The following is a 15,803-nucleotide window of genomic DNA, read 5'->3' on the forward strand; positions in this document are numbered from 1 at the left end:
TCCTGTGAGTCAATACTTACATAGTTTTGACAATAAAGGATCCATAATGTTTAGCTATTCCCTAAAGGTCAGCTTAGAAACTAGATGATTTTGGAATTCACCATACCTGGATACTGAAACCCTTCAATTTGCTTAATATACCAAGATATATAAAACATCTAGAGATCTATTTTTACCTTTTTTCCCATCCAGAGCAAAATGCTTTGATTCCCTCCAGCAATCATTATTAACTCCTTTTCTGAAGTTCGGCTTTCTGAAAGGGAGACACATTAAGTAAGAGTGCAGAAAGTGACTGGCACGATCATGCACGCTCAATTTAAATTATTTCAGATTCCTCTTAAATTTGGTCCTTTTCTCTTTGTGACATAAGGCCTTAGCACATTTCTCTCCCATGAAGCAGAAATATACATTTCCTTCAGAGTAAGGCTAGTTGGCAAAAACAAAGGATCTGCAAGGCTGACACATGACATCAGTTTGACATATATAATTAATGTAAATGCTTATATATAAAATAGTTGAAGCAGTATTTGATTAGTTAGCTGATCCTTGGTTAAATATGGCCCTCCTTACCAAAAGCTATTTTCTACAAATCAAGACTTAACCAGTAACTACTGGCTTAAAGAATATAAATTAAGTACTTCAAGAGTCTTAAGCAGTTATAAGGAATCAAATATATGAGGGGCGGTGGCTCAGTGGGTTAAAGCCTCTGCCTTCAGCTCAGGTCATGATCGCAGGGTCCTGGAATGGAGCCCTGCATCGGGCTCTCTGCTCAGCAGGGAGCCTGCTTTCCCCTCCCTCTCTGCCTATTTGTGATCGCTGTCTGTCAAATTAATAAATAAAATCTAAAAAAAAAAAAAAGAAGAAGAAGAAGAAGATGATGAAGAAGAAGAAGAGGAAATCAAGTATATGAACTACTCAAAGAAAACATCCTACTGTTTATTTTCCCAAAAGAACTTAAGAGAATTCTGGTACCTTGGATCACCACTAAGGTTTCAGAATTAAGTAACCAAAGTAGTCTGATGCAGTTTCTATAGCAGAGTGTTTTGAGCTCTGTGTGGCTCAGGCCACGTTCAAATCCAGCCAAAGCACTGACTGGCTGTAAGAACTGGCTAACCCTTTAACCTCCAAGGCTCTGTATCCTCCAGTAAGAGGAGCCTGAGAGCACACATCTCCCAGAACTGTTAGAGGACAGGTGAGATAACACACATAAGGGGTAAGCACAGTTACAGTGCCTGGCATATGACAGCTGCTCATTCATGATTCTTGGGGCTTTACATGATTGAGTCAGTCACCAGGTAAGAAAACCAACCACCACAGAATTAATAGGTCTCCTACAACATATGCCTCTGAATCCATATAATCTATTTTATGTTCTATCACTTTAGGTCCACATTAATTTTATTAATCTGAAGGAATAAGAGGCATTAATTACACTGAATATTTTAAGCTCTTTACAAGTAAAAAAATGAAACCAATGTTTAGGGAAACTTCCTTCATAGTCATATATTTTTTTCCTTGTCACATTACACACAGAAAAGTCAGTTTCTTGAGAACGGTATTTAAGCCAAATCCTGTGTTCCTACAAAATTTACCAAATTTGAGTTCTTCATTTGATGGCAATTTCATGGGAAGTGGTATCAGCTGATTATGTGTTCCACCGTTTCCCAGTTGTCCTTCTTTTCCAGAACCAAAAGAAAAGACCTTCCCCAAATCAGAAACATAGGCAAGTGTGTGCCGCCTATTAAATAAAAGCATAGATGGTCAATTCTCAATTATCTACAATGAAGAGAGTACACAGTACATGTAAACTGCTGAAATTAGGTCACCCAGTGAGTGAAACTAGTGAACCAACTTCCAATGGATGAAATTAGCAATATGGAAAGTAAAATAGCATTAATGTGTGGCTCAGATTTTGGAATCCCTATGGCCACTCAAGGCCACAATGCTGGGCCTTGGGAAAAGGCACTCCCTGGACAGGAACAAGCAACTGCCCTTGCTTGCTACTCCTTTTTCAAACCTTGACTTGAGAGTCACCATCTCTTGGAAGCCATCTTTGAGTGCCCCCTTTCCCCATCCTAGAAGATGGAATTAGGTGAACCTTTCTGAGCTCCATTTCCCAAAGACCTTTACCTTAATAATGACTCCCTCACTGATATGCTCCTAGGCCTCTCCCACTTTAGAATGTGTTAAGCAAAGAATTTGGCCTTTGTCTCAGTTCCTGGGAGGTAACCTCTAAACCCTTAGAATTTCCCAAGTGATAGGAGCAAGTCTTTATTATTCATGGGAAGATCCTGAGATCACACCTAACAGCCTACCCAGGTGGCTCCAGAAAGGCCCCTCTGGCTTCTCTGAAGCCCAACCTACAGGGAGGGAGAGGCGGAAATTTGAGCTCACTGCAGCCTCATTTGAGCCTGCAATGATTCAATCAACCCGGACTAAGCAATGAAGCCACAGTAACAACTCTGGACTTGGGTTGAGCTTCCCTGGATGAAAATACTATACACATCATCATGTATTGGGCTGGGAGAAGGTAATATCATTCTGTCCATGATTCTATGATGACTGGAGAGCAGAAGACTCCTCCTGGACTCTATTCTAGACATCCCTTCCTTTGACTGGTTCTAATTTGTATCCATTTCTTATAATAAATGTGAATATGGCTTTAATAACTTTCAGTAAGTTCTGAGCATCTTTCCAGTGAATTCTCTTGTGTTAGCAGGGGAACTGCCCCCCCACCCCGGTGTGTACTAAGATATCTCTAACATGAGACTCCTCTTCTAACACATGCTACTTAAAGAAATGAGAGTTTTGAAAAATCCAAAGTGGTGAAAATGTCCCCTTGAATGCACAGAATCATACCATCCCAATAATCTGGCCTACTTTAATAATATCCATTTATGTAATTTTACTCTAGGATCATAAAAGAATAGGTCTATGCACTGAAAGGTACATAAACAAGTTTTTTGGTAAACAAACACATGAACCCAATATTCAGATACAGCCTGAATTTGCTTGTGTTTAGTAAGGAAAGATTTGCCCAAAAGAAGAGTATCTGACTGAAAAGACTTCTTAACCTTACCACAAACCCCAAATCTCACTGGTTAGAAGTGAATGATCTTCATGAAATAACTAAATAAGCCAAGGAGTTTGAGCAAATTTTTCTACTTTTATTAACAACAACAACAAAAAAAGCTGGAAAAATCAAACTTATCAGAATATTCTACTCAAACTACCACTGACTTTGTCTTATCCTCTACTGTGATCACTCTGAAAGAATAACAGTAACTTAGTAGGCTGGCCTCTAAAGGGTTGTGAGAAAGACATCAATGAATAATCCTTTGTGATTCATGTTGTTTATTTACTCCCAAGTAAATGACATATTCTTCTTAAAGGTGAAAGTCTGTCTGAGCAGTTACAAAGATATTTCACTAAAGGGGCAACAGAAAGTGAATAATTTTCTCATTAATAAAAATTAATGCAGGGCATGCCTGGCTGACTCAGTCTGAGAAGTATGCAACTCTTGATCTCAGAGTTGTCAGTTCTAGCCCCACGTTGGGTTTAGAGATTATTTAAATATAAAAAAAAAAAAAAAAAAGACAATGAAACCAAATATATATGCTAAATAAAGATTATTATCTAATAACATAAATTAAGCATCTTCACCCATGTGAAAATATTTGATATGTTTATCTCAATAAAAAAACTGACAAAGTTTTATTAAACTACCTATCTAAATTTATCACAATGATCTCACCAATCTTCACAGATACTTAACAACTTACCTTCCACATGCTACCTGGGTCACTCTAATTCCAGTGAGCTCAGTCACCAAACGGGGTCTTAACTCATTCTGTGTGGAATTGTGACCGAGTTGCCCGTGTTTTCCAGCACCAAAAGTAAATACCTGCCCATCCTAAAGAAAAAAAAGTATCAGATTCTAGAAAAATACAACAGTAATATTACTTAATAATAAAATATTACTGAATTCAGATATCACTGCATAATACAAAAGGGCTATTCACTGATACCTCACTGATGCCTCACTCAGGGGAGCCTGGGTAGCTCAGTCGGTTAAGCATCTGACTCTTGATTTCAGCTCAGGGTCATGATATCAAGCCCTACATTGAGCCCTACACTCAGGAGTCTGCTTTTCTCCCTCTCTCTCTGCCCCTCCCCACCTGCTCATGTGCACACTCTCTAAAATAATTAAGGAAATCTTAAAAAAAAAAAAAAAAAAAAAGACCATCAAAGCAAAGCCCCAAATTATCAGGAGGACAATCCTACATGTGAGAAGTGACCCTTCTTCCTAGGGAAATACTAAGTGCCCAAATCCAGGGGTTTTGTGCTTTCCCCACTACAAAGTTCTTCCATTATTACCATCGGAGAGACAAGGATACACGCACCTCTGTGAGCAGGGCAGTGTGAGAGCCACCACAAGCAAGAAATTCAACTTTCTGACTGTCCAGTGCTTCAACGAGGGAAGGAAATTCTTCACCTATGCAAGAAAAAGAAGCTGAAGTGATCAAAAGAGAAGGCTGATTTGCACCCTGGAGTTCCGTGCTACTAGGAACATACCTGCACTGTCTCTCAGCTGGTGGTCACAGTTCCTAACACCTTCTGACAAGAAGGCCCACAGTGTTGGTACACTTATTCTGGCCTAAAACTGGGGGTGAGGCAGTGGTCAAAGGGCCACACACAGGAGAACACGTATGTGAAAGTGTCAAGCCACTTCCCAGAGCCCACTCTTTCTGTCAGCCTAACTTCATTAACTTCAATTGCAGCATATCTCGCATTTCCAATTCCCATCTAAAATTTAATGAACATAAAGATTCTCTTTTTTTCTTTTAAATCCTCTACTACAGTGTTCCTGCCCTATACTACCTCTCCTTTCTTTTCACAAGTTCCCTGTGAAAGCACTTAGAGGTTCAGCAAAAACAGTTTTAACTGCTCTTTATTCCTTTCTCTCCTTTGAATATTTTTCCATCACTGACTATGGTTTCTCCTGAGGGCCGTATCAGGGAAAGATGCAATGTATGACCACGAACCCAGGGGAAAACAGGTACATGACAACAACTGATAAAGCAGCAGTCTGCTACACCTGAAAACTCTAAGACTGTAGTCAGGATCATAAGAAAGTTTGCCATCTGCTTTGTGGATGTAGTTCAATAACAGGAATAACAGGTTTTTTCCCCTTATCGGCGTATACAGATATAACTAATACCCTACAGACTAAGATTAGAATCTGTGAGTTGCTAAAGAGATCATTGGTATTCTTTTGTCCTAAAATGGAGTAGTAACAGACATTTATGTGCAAAGGCACTTCGGAGGTCATTTCATCCAAATGCTTCACTTTATAGAAAAAGAAAATAAGGCCTAGAAAAAAGTTAAGTGACTCAGCCAGGCCCTGCCATTAGTTAACTGCAAAGTGGGAAGCAGAGACCAGGTATTCTGATCAGTGCAGTGCTCTTTCGCTTAGCCTACACAACCCTGACAGACATCTCTATCACAGCAACAACTTCCGCTATGCATGTCTCCTAGATTGCTTCTGCCCTGAAGACAGAAATAACCAGGAAGAAAAGCACCAATGACAGTGAAGATGTGAACCATTTTTGACAGGGAGGCTTGTGTTAAATTCATCTCTCATCTAAGAAATATATTTGATAATATGAACTTGAAAATACAGTTCCATACCGTCAGTGTGGCCCAGGCCTAGTTGCCCCAAATCATTTCTTCCCCATGAGTAAATGTTTCCAGACATGGATAAGGCCATGCTGTGGGCTTTTCCCGCAGAAATCTGAACCAAGGGGACTCCTGAAAGGTGCTCCACAACCTGTGGTGTGGGGATTGAGGCAAATAGTCTTCCAATTCCAAGCTGGCCATGTAAATTCTGTCCCCATGCAAAGAGCTCACCACCTTGACAAAAACAAACAAAATGCTGCCTTATTAAGTTTGAAGTACAGGAGACATTAACTTCGGGCATTATGTATGTTATCCATATTATACTATCAGTATCTTACATTCCACTTCCCAGGTCTGAGAGAAAAACCTGAAGCAATCTCCTCTTTAGCAGTAACAGTTATACTTCTTTACCTTCTGCTTCAAAGGGTAGAGTTTGTGTCCTTGCTTCTCCAAAAATTATCTTCCGAGAATGTGTCCAGTAAGAGCCCCTGAACATCCCCCTCTGCCCCACATCACTACATGATGGGCTTCTTTAATGGTCACGTCCCTTTCAAAAAATATACATGCGGAAAAACTAACCCTCAATGTGAGGGTATTAGGAGGTGGACCTTTGGAAGTTGACTAGGATTAGCTGAGATCATTAGGATGGAGCCCTCTAGAATGAGATTAGTGCCCTTATGAGAGATTCCAAAGAGTTCTCTTGCCCTCCCCACCATGTAAGATGGGCCCTCCACACAGACACTGGACCTGCTGACACCCTGAATTGGACTTCTAGACTCCAGAATTGGGAGAAAGAAATTTTCGCTGTTTAATTCAGCCAATCTATGGTATTTTTGTTATAGCAGCCCAAACCAACAAAGACCAGAAGAATGAAGCCACCTGAATATACTACAACCAAATTCAAAGAATGGGCCCATGAAAACCAAAACATTCTACATCTAAGAAAACAGAACCTAAAATTAAAGTTTTCCTTCTGTCCACCCACTCTGTTCACGTGCCTGAAGATTCTAAATAATGTATAATTTGAAATTACAGCACAGTATCTTCAAAGAGTCTGCATCTCCCTCTGTTAACTGAATACATGGAGTGTGCAGAAAAGTTCTGAAGTGTTTATCTAATGGAATTGACAATATATGAATCTCAAAAAATATATCAGAGAATTAACGCTTACTGAGCACCTCTTTGCAAGATACCATGCAGAATCTGGTGGGGGAGCAGAACTCTCCTTCAAAATAACACCATGAGCCTATCAGCCAGTAAGAATATAATGATGAGGGGCGCCTGGGTGGCTCAGTGGGTTAAGCCTCTGCCTTCAGCTCAGGTCATGGTCCCGGGGTCCTGGTATAGAGCCCCGCATCAGGCTCTGCTCAGCAGGGAGCCTGCTTCCCCCTCTCTCTCTGCCTGACTCTGCCTACTTGTGATCTCTCACTGTCAAATAAATAAATGTAAAAAAAAAAAAAAGAATATAATGATGAAATGATCAATTCTTTCTTGCCTCCCCAATTTTCATTCTTCCTAGATTATGATTTACCAGTATTAAACTCTGAATATCTCTTTTGCCCCAGTATCATTAGACCGCAGGCTTCTATTTTATTTTTATAACCTGAACAGGGTAGATACTCAAAACAAAATGTGTTCATGAACGGATAGTCAAACAATCAGGCCAATTTTTTCCAATGCAAGTTCATACTCTCAAACTTCAACAGGGCCCTCAACACAAGTCAAAAGCTGAATTATTTACTTCCCTTTTATCTCAACTTCCTTTTAGTTTGTTTTGATCTGTCCTATGTATTTAAATTTTTTTTTTCTTGACCCTGAATTCCTATCTATCACCATCCTGTTATAATTATTCCTCCATGGTCAAGTTTCTTTAGGAAGTAATCTATATTCACTGTTTCAACTTCCCACCATTATGGTGTCTGATAAGAAGTAAGAAATATTAAAGGCTGGGAGAATCCCTGAATTCAAATGGTAATGTGGGAGCACATCAGAGGCCTGCAAATTGGCCACAAGAGCAGACCCAAGAGATTCTAAGTTCTCCTGTCATGGGAGATGAAGAAGTTCTTGGAAAAGGTAGGAAGGTTCTAGAAAAGGGTAGCCCAAACCTGGTGCTGTTTCCAGAATGATTTTGATTATTCAAAATATTTTCATTGTTTCCTATTTGAAAAATAAAAACAAGGAACTGTTGAAATAAATCTCCAGGGTCAAGATGGAGCCATTCCTATCCAGGGTGCCATGTCAGCAAACTGACTTATATGTCTCTCTAAATGTTCTGCTTGGCCAGAAACAACATATATCCAACCAGTAAGCCAATCCTCAAACACCAGGCCAACCCTGGGCTGTATACTTATTTTCTCATTCCCTGTTCTTTCCAAATAAGGTTACATACACAACCCCAACCAATCATGCCCTAATATTGCACTGTGACTTCTAAGGCTCTATAAAAATTCTCATTCTTGCTGGAAATCCTCCCAGGAGAGTGCTCCATTGTTTGTGATACACTGTACTCCCAATCCATCAACTGCTGTCCTTGAATAACAAAGGGTATTCAAATTCCTTACTAAATTGTTTTAGTTTTGTCATTTGAAGAGTACAATGTAGGAACAGTAAATATGGAAACCTGAAGATTTTACACAACCAAAAATTCTCTTACTTTCTAACAAGTGCCTGGCTGGCTCAGTAGGTAGAGCATGTGACTCTTCATCGACTCTATCTCAGGGTTGTGAGTTCAAGTCCCATGTTGGGCCTAGAGCTTACTTTAAAAAAAACCAAAAAACAAAGAAGTGCCCTGAACTATATCAAATTCAAAACCATTATTCTTGTCTGTTACAAAGTGAAGCATATACATTCTACTCATTCTACATATACACACATTTATTCCCTCTAAAAAACAACAGTCCAGAAAGTACCTTTTGAAAGTGCAAGAGAATGATAATCTCCACATGTGATCTGAATTATACTTTTTTCTTGTAAAATGCACTGAAACCTGATGAGAGAAAATATATTTTATGTCAATCACTGTAATGGAAGTCACAACATCAATGTTATAGTATTTCATTGGGACTGAAGCTCAAGGAAAAATTTAAATTTATTACTTTATATTGAGTACATCTAAAATTATAAAAAATACTACATGTGTTTTAGTTGGTGGTTTAAAAGGTAAATAATGTACACTATATAATTATAATTAGAACGATCCTAAGTCTCTCTTGCAAACAATAATTGTATGATACAGGAATAATACAAAATGAAAATAAGTTCTAAGTCACTAGATCTACTAGGGAAAAGTCTCACAAATCATTCCATGATAATGTATTTTTCTCCTGCACTGAAAACTTTTATTTCTGATAATCTAACTCATAGGATTATTATGATGGATAAATGAATCAACGAATGTGCAAGTCCAATTTGGGGTGAGGCAGACCAACAATCATTTCTTTTAAATGTCAAAGCAACACATGATGTCTATGGCCATAACGTGGTTGTATCTCACTGATGGAATTCACTGATCATTTCAGAATTGTTTACTTAAGAGCCACTATGTAAAAGCAGGAGACAAGGTTCATATAAAGTAATGTTTTCCTATAAAAATTGATTGCCATTTGAATAAATTTTAAGTAATTTTTAATAAAAGAAAAAAGTTCCCTTACCTTGCATGCTCTATGCTATAGTTGTATTCAAATGGTTTTCCATCTGAGGATAGAATCAGCATATGCTCTGCTCCTTGGTCCACAGAATGTATCTTCATTTTTTTCCCTAACTTAATGCATTCTGCAGAGCAAACCCAATCAGGAACCATCATCACTTAGGTTATTACCCACTATTATTATTTATTTCATTAAAATATGCTTAAAACACTTGAAAAAAATTTCAACTAGACAACCTTTGGCTTAACATGAACCTCTCCTTAAAGAAAAATTCAAGAACAAAACCAGACAAATTAGGAATGACTGTTGTTTTAACCATAGATTTTTTTTTTTTTCCAAATTGGGAAGGCACTGATTTATTCTTTGTTTTAAATTGAACATAGTTTTGGGGCACCAGGGTGGCTCAGTCAGCTAAACATCTCCCTTGAGTTCAGCTCAGGTCATACATGATCTCACGGTTGTGAGATGGAGGAGCATGGAGCCTGCTTACATTTCCTTCTTTCCCTTTACTCCTGTCTCTCCTTCATATAAAATTTTTTTTAAAAATTCAATATAGTTTTTAAATAACCAGTTAAAATATTTGCTTTTAGATTCCTGTTTAATAGTTTGAGATAGAGAAATTAAATTTGAAGAGACGGAAATGAAAAAGCCTATCAGAAAATATAACAGTATCTGGATGGCACTAACTTGTTTTAGAAGAAAATATATTGTGTATTTTGAAATATACTCTTTCCAAATACAAAACAAATAATAATAATAAAATTCTCCTAATTGCTCCATATAGGAGCCAAGTTCTATATTCTGTTTTGTTTTTTAATATATTTTTTTATTTATTCATTTGAGAGAGAGAAACCACTGGGGAGGCAGAGGGAGAGGGAGAAGCAGGCTACGTACTGAGCCAGCCAGGAGCCTGATGTGGGGCTGGATGGATCCCAGGACCTGCAGATGATGACCTGAGCCAAAGGCAGACGCTCAACCATCAGAGCCATCCAAGCACCCCCAAGTTCTATAATTTTAAAAGGAAGAATTGTGGTTGAGGACTAATTTTTTTTTAAGATTTTATTTATTTGAGGGACGCCTGGGTGGCTCAGTTGGTTAAGCAGCTGCCTTCGGCTCAGGTCATGATCCCGGCGTCCTGGGATCGAGTCCCATATCGGGCTCCTTGATCGGCAGGGAGCCTGCTTCTCCCTCTGCCTGCCATTCTGTCTGCCTGTGCTTGCTCTCTCCCCCCTCTCTCTCTCTGATAAATAAATAAAATCTTAAAAAAAAAAAAAAAGATTTTATTTATTTGACAGAGAAAGACACAGCAAGAGAGGGATCACCAGCAGGGGGAGTGCGAGAGGAAGATGGAGGCTTCGCGCTGAACAGGGAACTTGATGCGGGCCTCCATCCCAGGACCCTGGGATCAAGACCTGAGCTGAAGGCAGACGCTTAACCACTGAGTTACCCACGTGCCCCTGAGGACTAATTTTTAAGGAGACATGCTGTTAAAAGAATTTTTATTGGCATTACTGCATATTTAGCCCTTCCTAAAAGTTAAGAGATTTTAAAAGTGTCCGCAGTTACCATTTACTCTTATCTCATTTAATTTGTTCACAAAAATTGGATATGGGGATTTGTTTTACTTCTCAGTTCTAACCAAACTGGGTTTATTCATGTAAAAATCTCAAAGCACAAACCTTCTTATTAGAAATGCTTTAAGAACCAAAACAGTATGGTAATAAAGAAGAAATGGTTGAACAGACTAATATTTTTCAGATATCAGCATTTCCAATCAGTTGAAAAAAAAGTTACTCAAGGGCCAGGGAGGAAAAGGTTACTCATTAAAGGTAAAGGGACATCAGACTAACCATTTGGAGAAACAAATAAATCTAGATTCCCCTACATCCTAAAATCAAACTGATTTTCAAGTGCATCCCAAATTTTAACTTTAAAAATTAAAGCGTTAGGGGTGCCTGGGTTGCTCAGCGGGTTAAAGCCCCGGCCTTGGGCTCAGGTCATGATCCCAGAGTCCCGGGATCCAGCCCCGCATAGGGCTCTCTGCTTAGCAGGGAGCCTGCTTCCTCCTCTCTCTGCCTGCTTCTCTGCCTACTTGTGTTCTCTGTCAAATAAATAAATAAAATCTTAAAAAAAAAGAAAAATAAATAAAATAAATAAAAGCGTTAAGGAGAGCCTGGGTGGCTCAGTTGGTTAAACCCCTGGATTTCAACTCAGGTCTTGATCTCAGGGTTATGAGTTCAAGCCCCGCGTTGGGCTCCACCGAGCCTACTTCAAAAAATAAGTAAAAGCTGGGGTGCCTGGGTGTCTCAGTGGGTTAAGCTTCTAAAATTGGCTCAGGTCATGATCTCAGGGTCCTCTAATAGAGCCCCGAATCAGGGTCTCTGCTCAGCAGGGAGGCTGCCCCCCCCCCCCCCGCCCCGCCTGCCTCTCTGCCTACTTGTGATCTCTCTCGGTCAAATAAATAAACAAAATCTTAAAAAAAAAAAAAAAAGTAAAAGCTTAAAATTGCTAATAAAATGGGTACATTAAAAAACAAGAACAACAACAAACCTGAGTATGGATAGCTGTAACACAAAATCCTTAAGTCTTAACAGGAAAGATCGATGAAGGAAGACTATAAAGTAACAGCAACTAAAACATCACAACGTCTATGCTATTCTTACTCAATATTCAAATAACGCTTCAAACAAATAAGAAAAAGATTAACAACTCAATTTTTTAAAAGCGTTTAAGATATACACAAGCAGTTCACCAAAAAAAGTTATGCAAATGATAGAAAAAGGAAGAGATGCTCGACTTTCTTCACTCAACGGGGGCGAAATTTCCAAGATTAAGAATGTGGCCCTTCGCTTTCCTCCACCATTAAAATCGGAACCACAGCTCCTGACCTCATCGACGGAGATTACTACCACCTCGGCCAAGGGCAACTGCAGGCGTTCTTTAAATCGTTTGCATATATATGATATTGTCGTTGAGAACAATAAAACTATTATTCTAAGGCTCACAAAATCGGAGCCGCTGTGTTCTCCACAGCAGCGAGCGAAAAGCAAACTTCGACAGAAACCAACGCCAGAGGAGGGCTGGCGGCGAAGATGCAGCGTGCACGCGCTCTCCGTCCGCGCGGGCGACTTGCAGAGCGCGCGACCCAGCCCTCGCCACGGTCCTGCAAAATCGGCGCCAAACGGGAAAGCGGATAAGGGAGCGCTCAGACACTCGCACGCGCGAAATTCAAAAGCCAGCCGGCCCGGCGCCTTTCTGAGGCCACCGGTGACCGCGGCAGCGTCGGGTCCCCTTCGGGGCTTCCCTTCGCGTTTAGAGAAGGCCCGCCACACCCACCCTCGAGCAGCTCCGCCAGCGCTGCTCTGGGGGCCCCCGGCCGCCCACCCTCACACCCCCAGCCCGAGATGGAAGGGCCCTGGGGGCACCGGCCCGCCCACTCACTCGGCTTCTTGGCGCCGTCGCTCCCCGCCGGCAGCTGGTGAACCTCGACGCCGGCCCCTCCGCGCTCCAACACCACGAGGCGCCCGCGCGTGCAGCACATCTGTCGCGTCGCCTCGGTCCTTTGGGGCAGCGCTCTGCGGAGGCCGGCGGCGCTGGGGAAGAGCCAGAGCTGAGTGCCCGACGGCTCGGCGGAGCGCCGCGGCGCTGCGGGTCGCGACGGCGGGTCCGGCCCGGGAACCGGGCGCACGCCGCCGCGAGCCCTCCTTCGCGGCCTCTGCTCCATCGCGGCTTTCCCGGGCTCCACCGCCGCGCGTCTGCTCTCCGGGTCTCGGAGGAGACGGAGCCCCCGAGAAAACCGCCCGCGGCGTCGCGGTGCGCAGCCGGAGCTAGCGGACAGCGCAGTGGCGTCGAGGAACCGCAGCCTCGCCTGCTCCGCCCCCGCTCGGACGCCGGGCTCGCAACGTGCTGTTTGGGGGCGGAGCCCGCAGCGCCGGGAAGAAACGAAACCGTCGCTCTGGTTCGGGGGCGGGATAGAGAAGGAAAGGAAAAGGGAAACTCGGGCGGGTCACGGAGGGCTTGGAAGGCTGCCAGAGGACGCAGGGTGCTGGCGGACGACGGGATTGGTGGGCAGAGCTGAGCGGACGTCCCCGGGCTCGCAGGGGCCCCCAGAAAGCCTGGACCCGGTCGCCTGGGAAGAAACACTGCAGTTCCGCTAGGAGGAGCACTGACACAGCGGACCTGCCGAATTTCCAGGAACCACTGTGGCGAGGAAAGCGGCTCCGCTCAGCGTTCGGTCTGGGGCTCCGCCAGTCGGCCGCGAGGAGACTGAAGTCGAGAGCCGCGCGGCGGGTCCCTCCGCCCGCGCCGCGGTGCCTGGCAACCGCGGAGGCGCTTTCTGTCAGCACCGTTTGCCTTTTCGAGAATCTCTTACACAGGGAGTCAGCCCTGCGCGGTCTTTGGTTTTTTTCCTCCGCTGAGCTTCATGCTGTGGAGGTTAATCCCGCGTTTCGTCAGTATTTGGTCAGTCAGTAGTGATTGTTGGTTGGTAGTTCGGCAGACGGGTAGCAGTTTGTCCATTCACTGATCCACGGACATTTCCGTTCTTTCCAGTGAATAGAGGGGCTAGGACTGTGAGCATGGCTTGGGGCGGATATCTGTTTTCTTTTCTTGGGAGTAAATACCTAAAAATGGAACTGCTGTATCGTATGGGAAATGCATGCATGCATATGATACAAGAAACTACCAAACCTTTCCAAACTGCCGTTTTGCATTCCCTCCGGCAATTTATGGGAGTGCCAGTCCCTCTATATCCTCGACATTTGGTATTTTCAGTCTTTTTAATTATAGCAGTTGCAGTCGTCTATACGCGTATCTTTTGGGTTTTTTTTTTTTTTTTTAAGGATTTTATATTTATTTGAAAGAAAAGGAACACAAGCAGGGGGAGTGGGAGAAAGAGAAGCAGGCACCCCCCCTGAGCAGGGAACCCGATATGGGGCTCAACGGACCCTGGGATCATGACCTGAGCCAAAGGCGGACGCGGAATGACTGAGCCACCCAGATGCCCCTCAATCTGTGTATCTTACTATGGTTTTCATTTCCATTTCCCTAATGCTTAATGATGTTGAAGCATCTTTTCATATGCTTATTAGGGCTAACCTCTGTCTTTTCCTTGGTGAAGCATCTATTCACATCTTTTGCCATTTATTAATTTGCTTATTATCTCAAAGTTCTTTTCATTTATTACAATACCTTGTGTTATATCTCGTCCTTCATTAGATATGTTTTTCAAATATTTTCTACCAATCTGTGGCTTGTTTTAAAATGTTATGAAGTGTCTTTCGAAGAGCTGAAAGTTTTAATTTTAATGTAATTTATCCATTTTTTTTCTTTTACATAGTTAATGCCTTTCTTTTCTTTTTTTTCTTTTGTCTTAGGAAATCTTTGCTTAACCCGAGATTACAGAGATTTTCTTATATGTTATCGTCTACAAGTTTTACAGTTTTAGGTCTTTGTTACACTTCAGATGAATTATTCTTTATGGCATGAGGAAAGGCTAGAGGTTCATTTTTGTCCTGATTTCCCATTGTTCTCCCTAGCCATTCCCCCATTGAATTGCCTTAGCATCTTTGTCAAAACTCTGTTGGCTATGCGCAATTGAGTTTATCTCTAGACTAAATTTACTGTGTCCCCTTGATCTATATTTTTATTTATACTCTAAGACCACACTGCCTTGATTACTGTAGATTATAATTAAGTCTCAAAATCACTTCATTCAAATGCCCACCATTGTCCTTTCTTCAGTGTTGTTTTGGGTGTTACATTTATTTGTTTGTTTTGGCTATTTTAGGCCCTTCCCATTTTCATATATATTTCAGGATAAGTTCATCAATATCTACAAAATGGACTGCAGGGACCTTGAGATTGCACTAAATTAAATCAGTTTGGGAACTGATTTAATTATCAGTGTGTCAAACTGAATAAGTCAGTTTGACACACTGATAATATTGACTCTTGGGTCCATGAGCATATCTCTCCTCATCAATTTCTTTTTTAAGATTGGTTTATTTGTTTGAGAGAGAGAACTGTGTGCCCACACATGTGGCGCTGGCTGGCATTGAGAGTCTCAGGCCGGCTCTGGAGGTCACAACCAGAGCCAAAACAAGAGTCTGAGGCTTAACCCACTGCAGCACTAGGTGCCCTTCCCCGTTAATTTAAAGCTGTTTTTAATGTCTTTCAGCAATATTTTCTGGGTTTTACTGTATAGTGTAACATGTTTTGTTAAATTTATCCTTAAGTATTTATCTTTTTATAAGTAGTTCTTAAAATTTCAATTTATGATTGTTGTTAATATATGTAAGTACTTAATTTTTATATATTGACCTTGAATCCTGAGACTTTTCTATATTTACTTAACAGTTTTAATAGGTTTTGGTTTGGTTCGGTTGGTATTAGATCTGTTAGGATCTTCTGCAGATAACGATGTAGTCTATAAATAAGATAGTATTACTTTTTCCTTTCCAATCATTATGACTTTTC

The 15,803-nt window shown here is 41.5% G+C and overlaps 1 protein-coding gene across 2 annotated transcripts in view; it reads right to left on the bottom strand.

Moving 5' to 3' along the window:
• LOC309862579 (E3 ISG15--protein ligase HERC5-like) overlaps positions 1–13,693 on the bottom strand; it is a 42,736-nt gene extending 29,043 nt beyond the window's left edge. Inside the window, exons 1-8 of one of the 2 annotated variants that reach the window (XM_082726604.1) lie at positions 12,768–13,693; positions 9,330–9,450; positions 8,589–8,665; positions 5,692–5,913; positions 4,404–4,495; positions 3,783–3,913; positions 1,593–1,738; positions 177–253 (exon numbers count right to left, since the gene is read on the bottom strand). In XM_082726604.1, coding sequence (XP_082582730.1) covers positions 177–253; positions 1,593–1,738; positions 3,783–3,913; positions 4,404–4,495; positions 5,692–5,913; positions 8,589–8,665; positions 9,330–9,450; positions 12,768–13,050 — 1,149 coding nt within the window. In that variant the 5' untranslated portion in view covers positions 13,051–13,693. The remainder of the gene's footprint in view (positions 1–176; positions 254–1,592; positions 1,739–3,782; positions 3,914–4,403; positions 4,496–5,691; positions 5,914–8,588; positions 8,666–9,329; positions 9,451–12,767) is intronic. The other variant, XM_082726605.1, reaches the window with a different exon arrangement.
• Between the last annotated feature and the right edge of the window lie 2,110 nt (positions 13,694–15,803).

Source organism: Mustela nivalis (genome assembly GCF_964662115.1).
Source record: "Mustela nivalis genome assembly, chromosome: 4".
Classification (NCBI taxonomy): Eukaryota; Metazoa; Chordata; class Mammalia; order Carnivora; family Mustelidae; genus Mustela; species Mustela nivalis.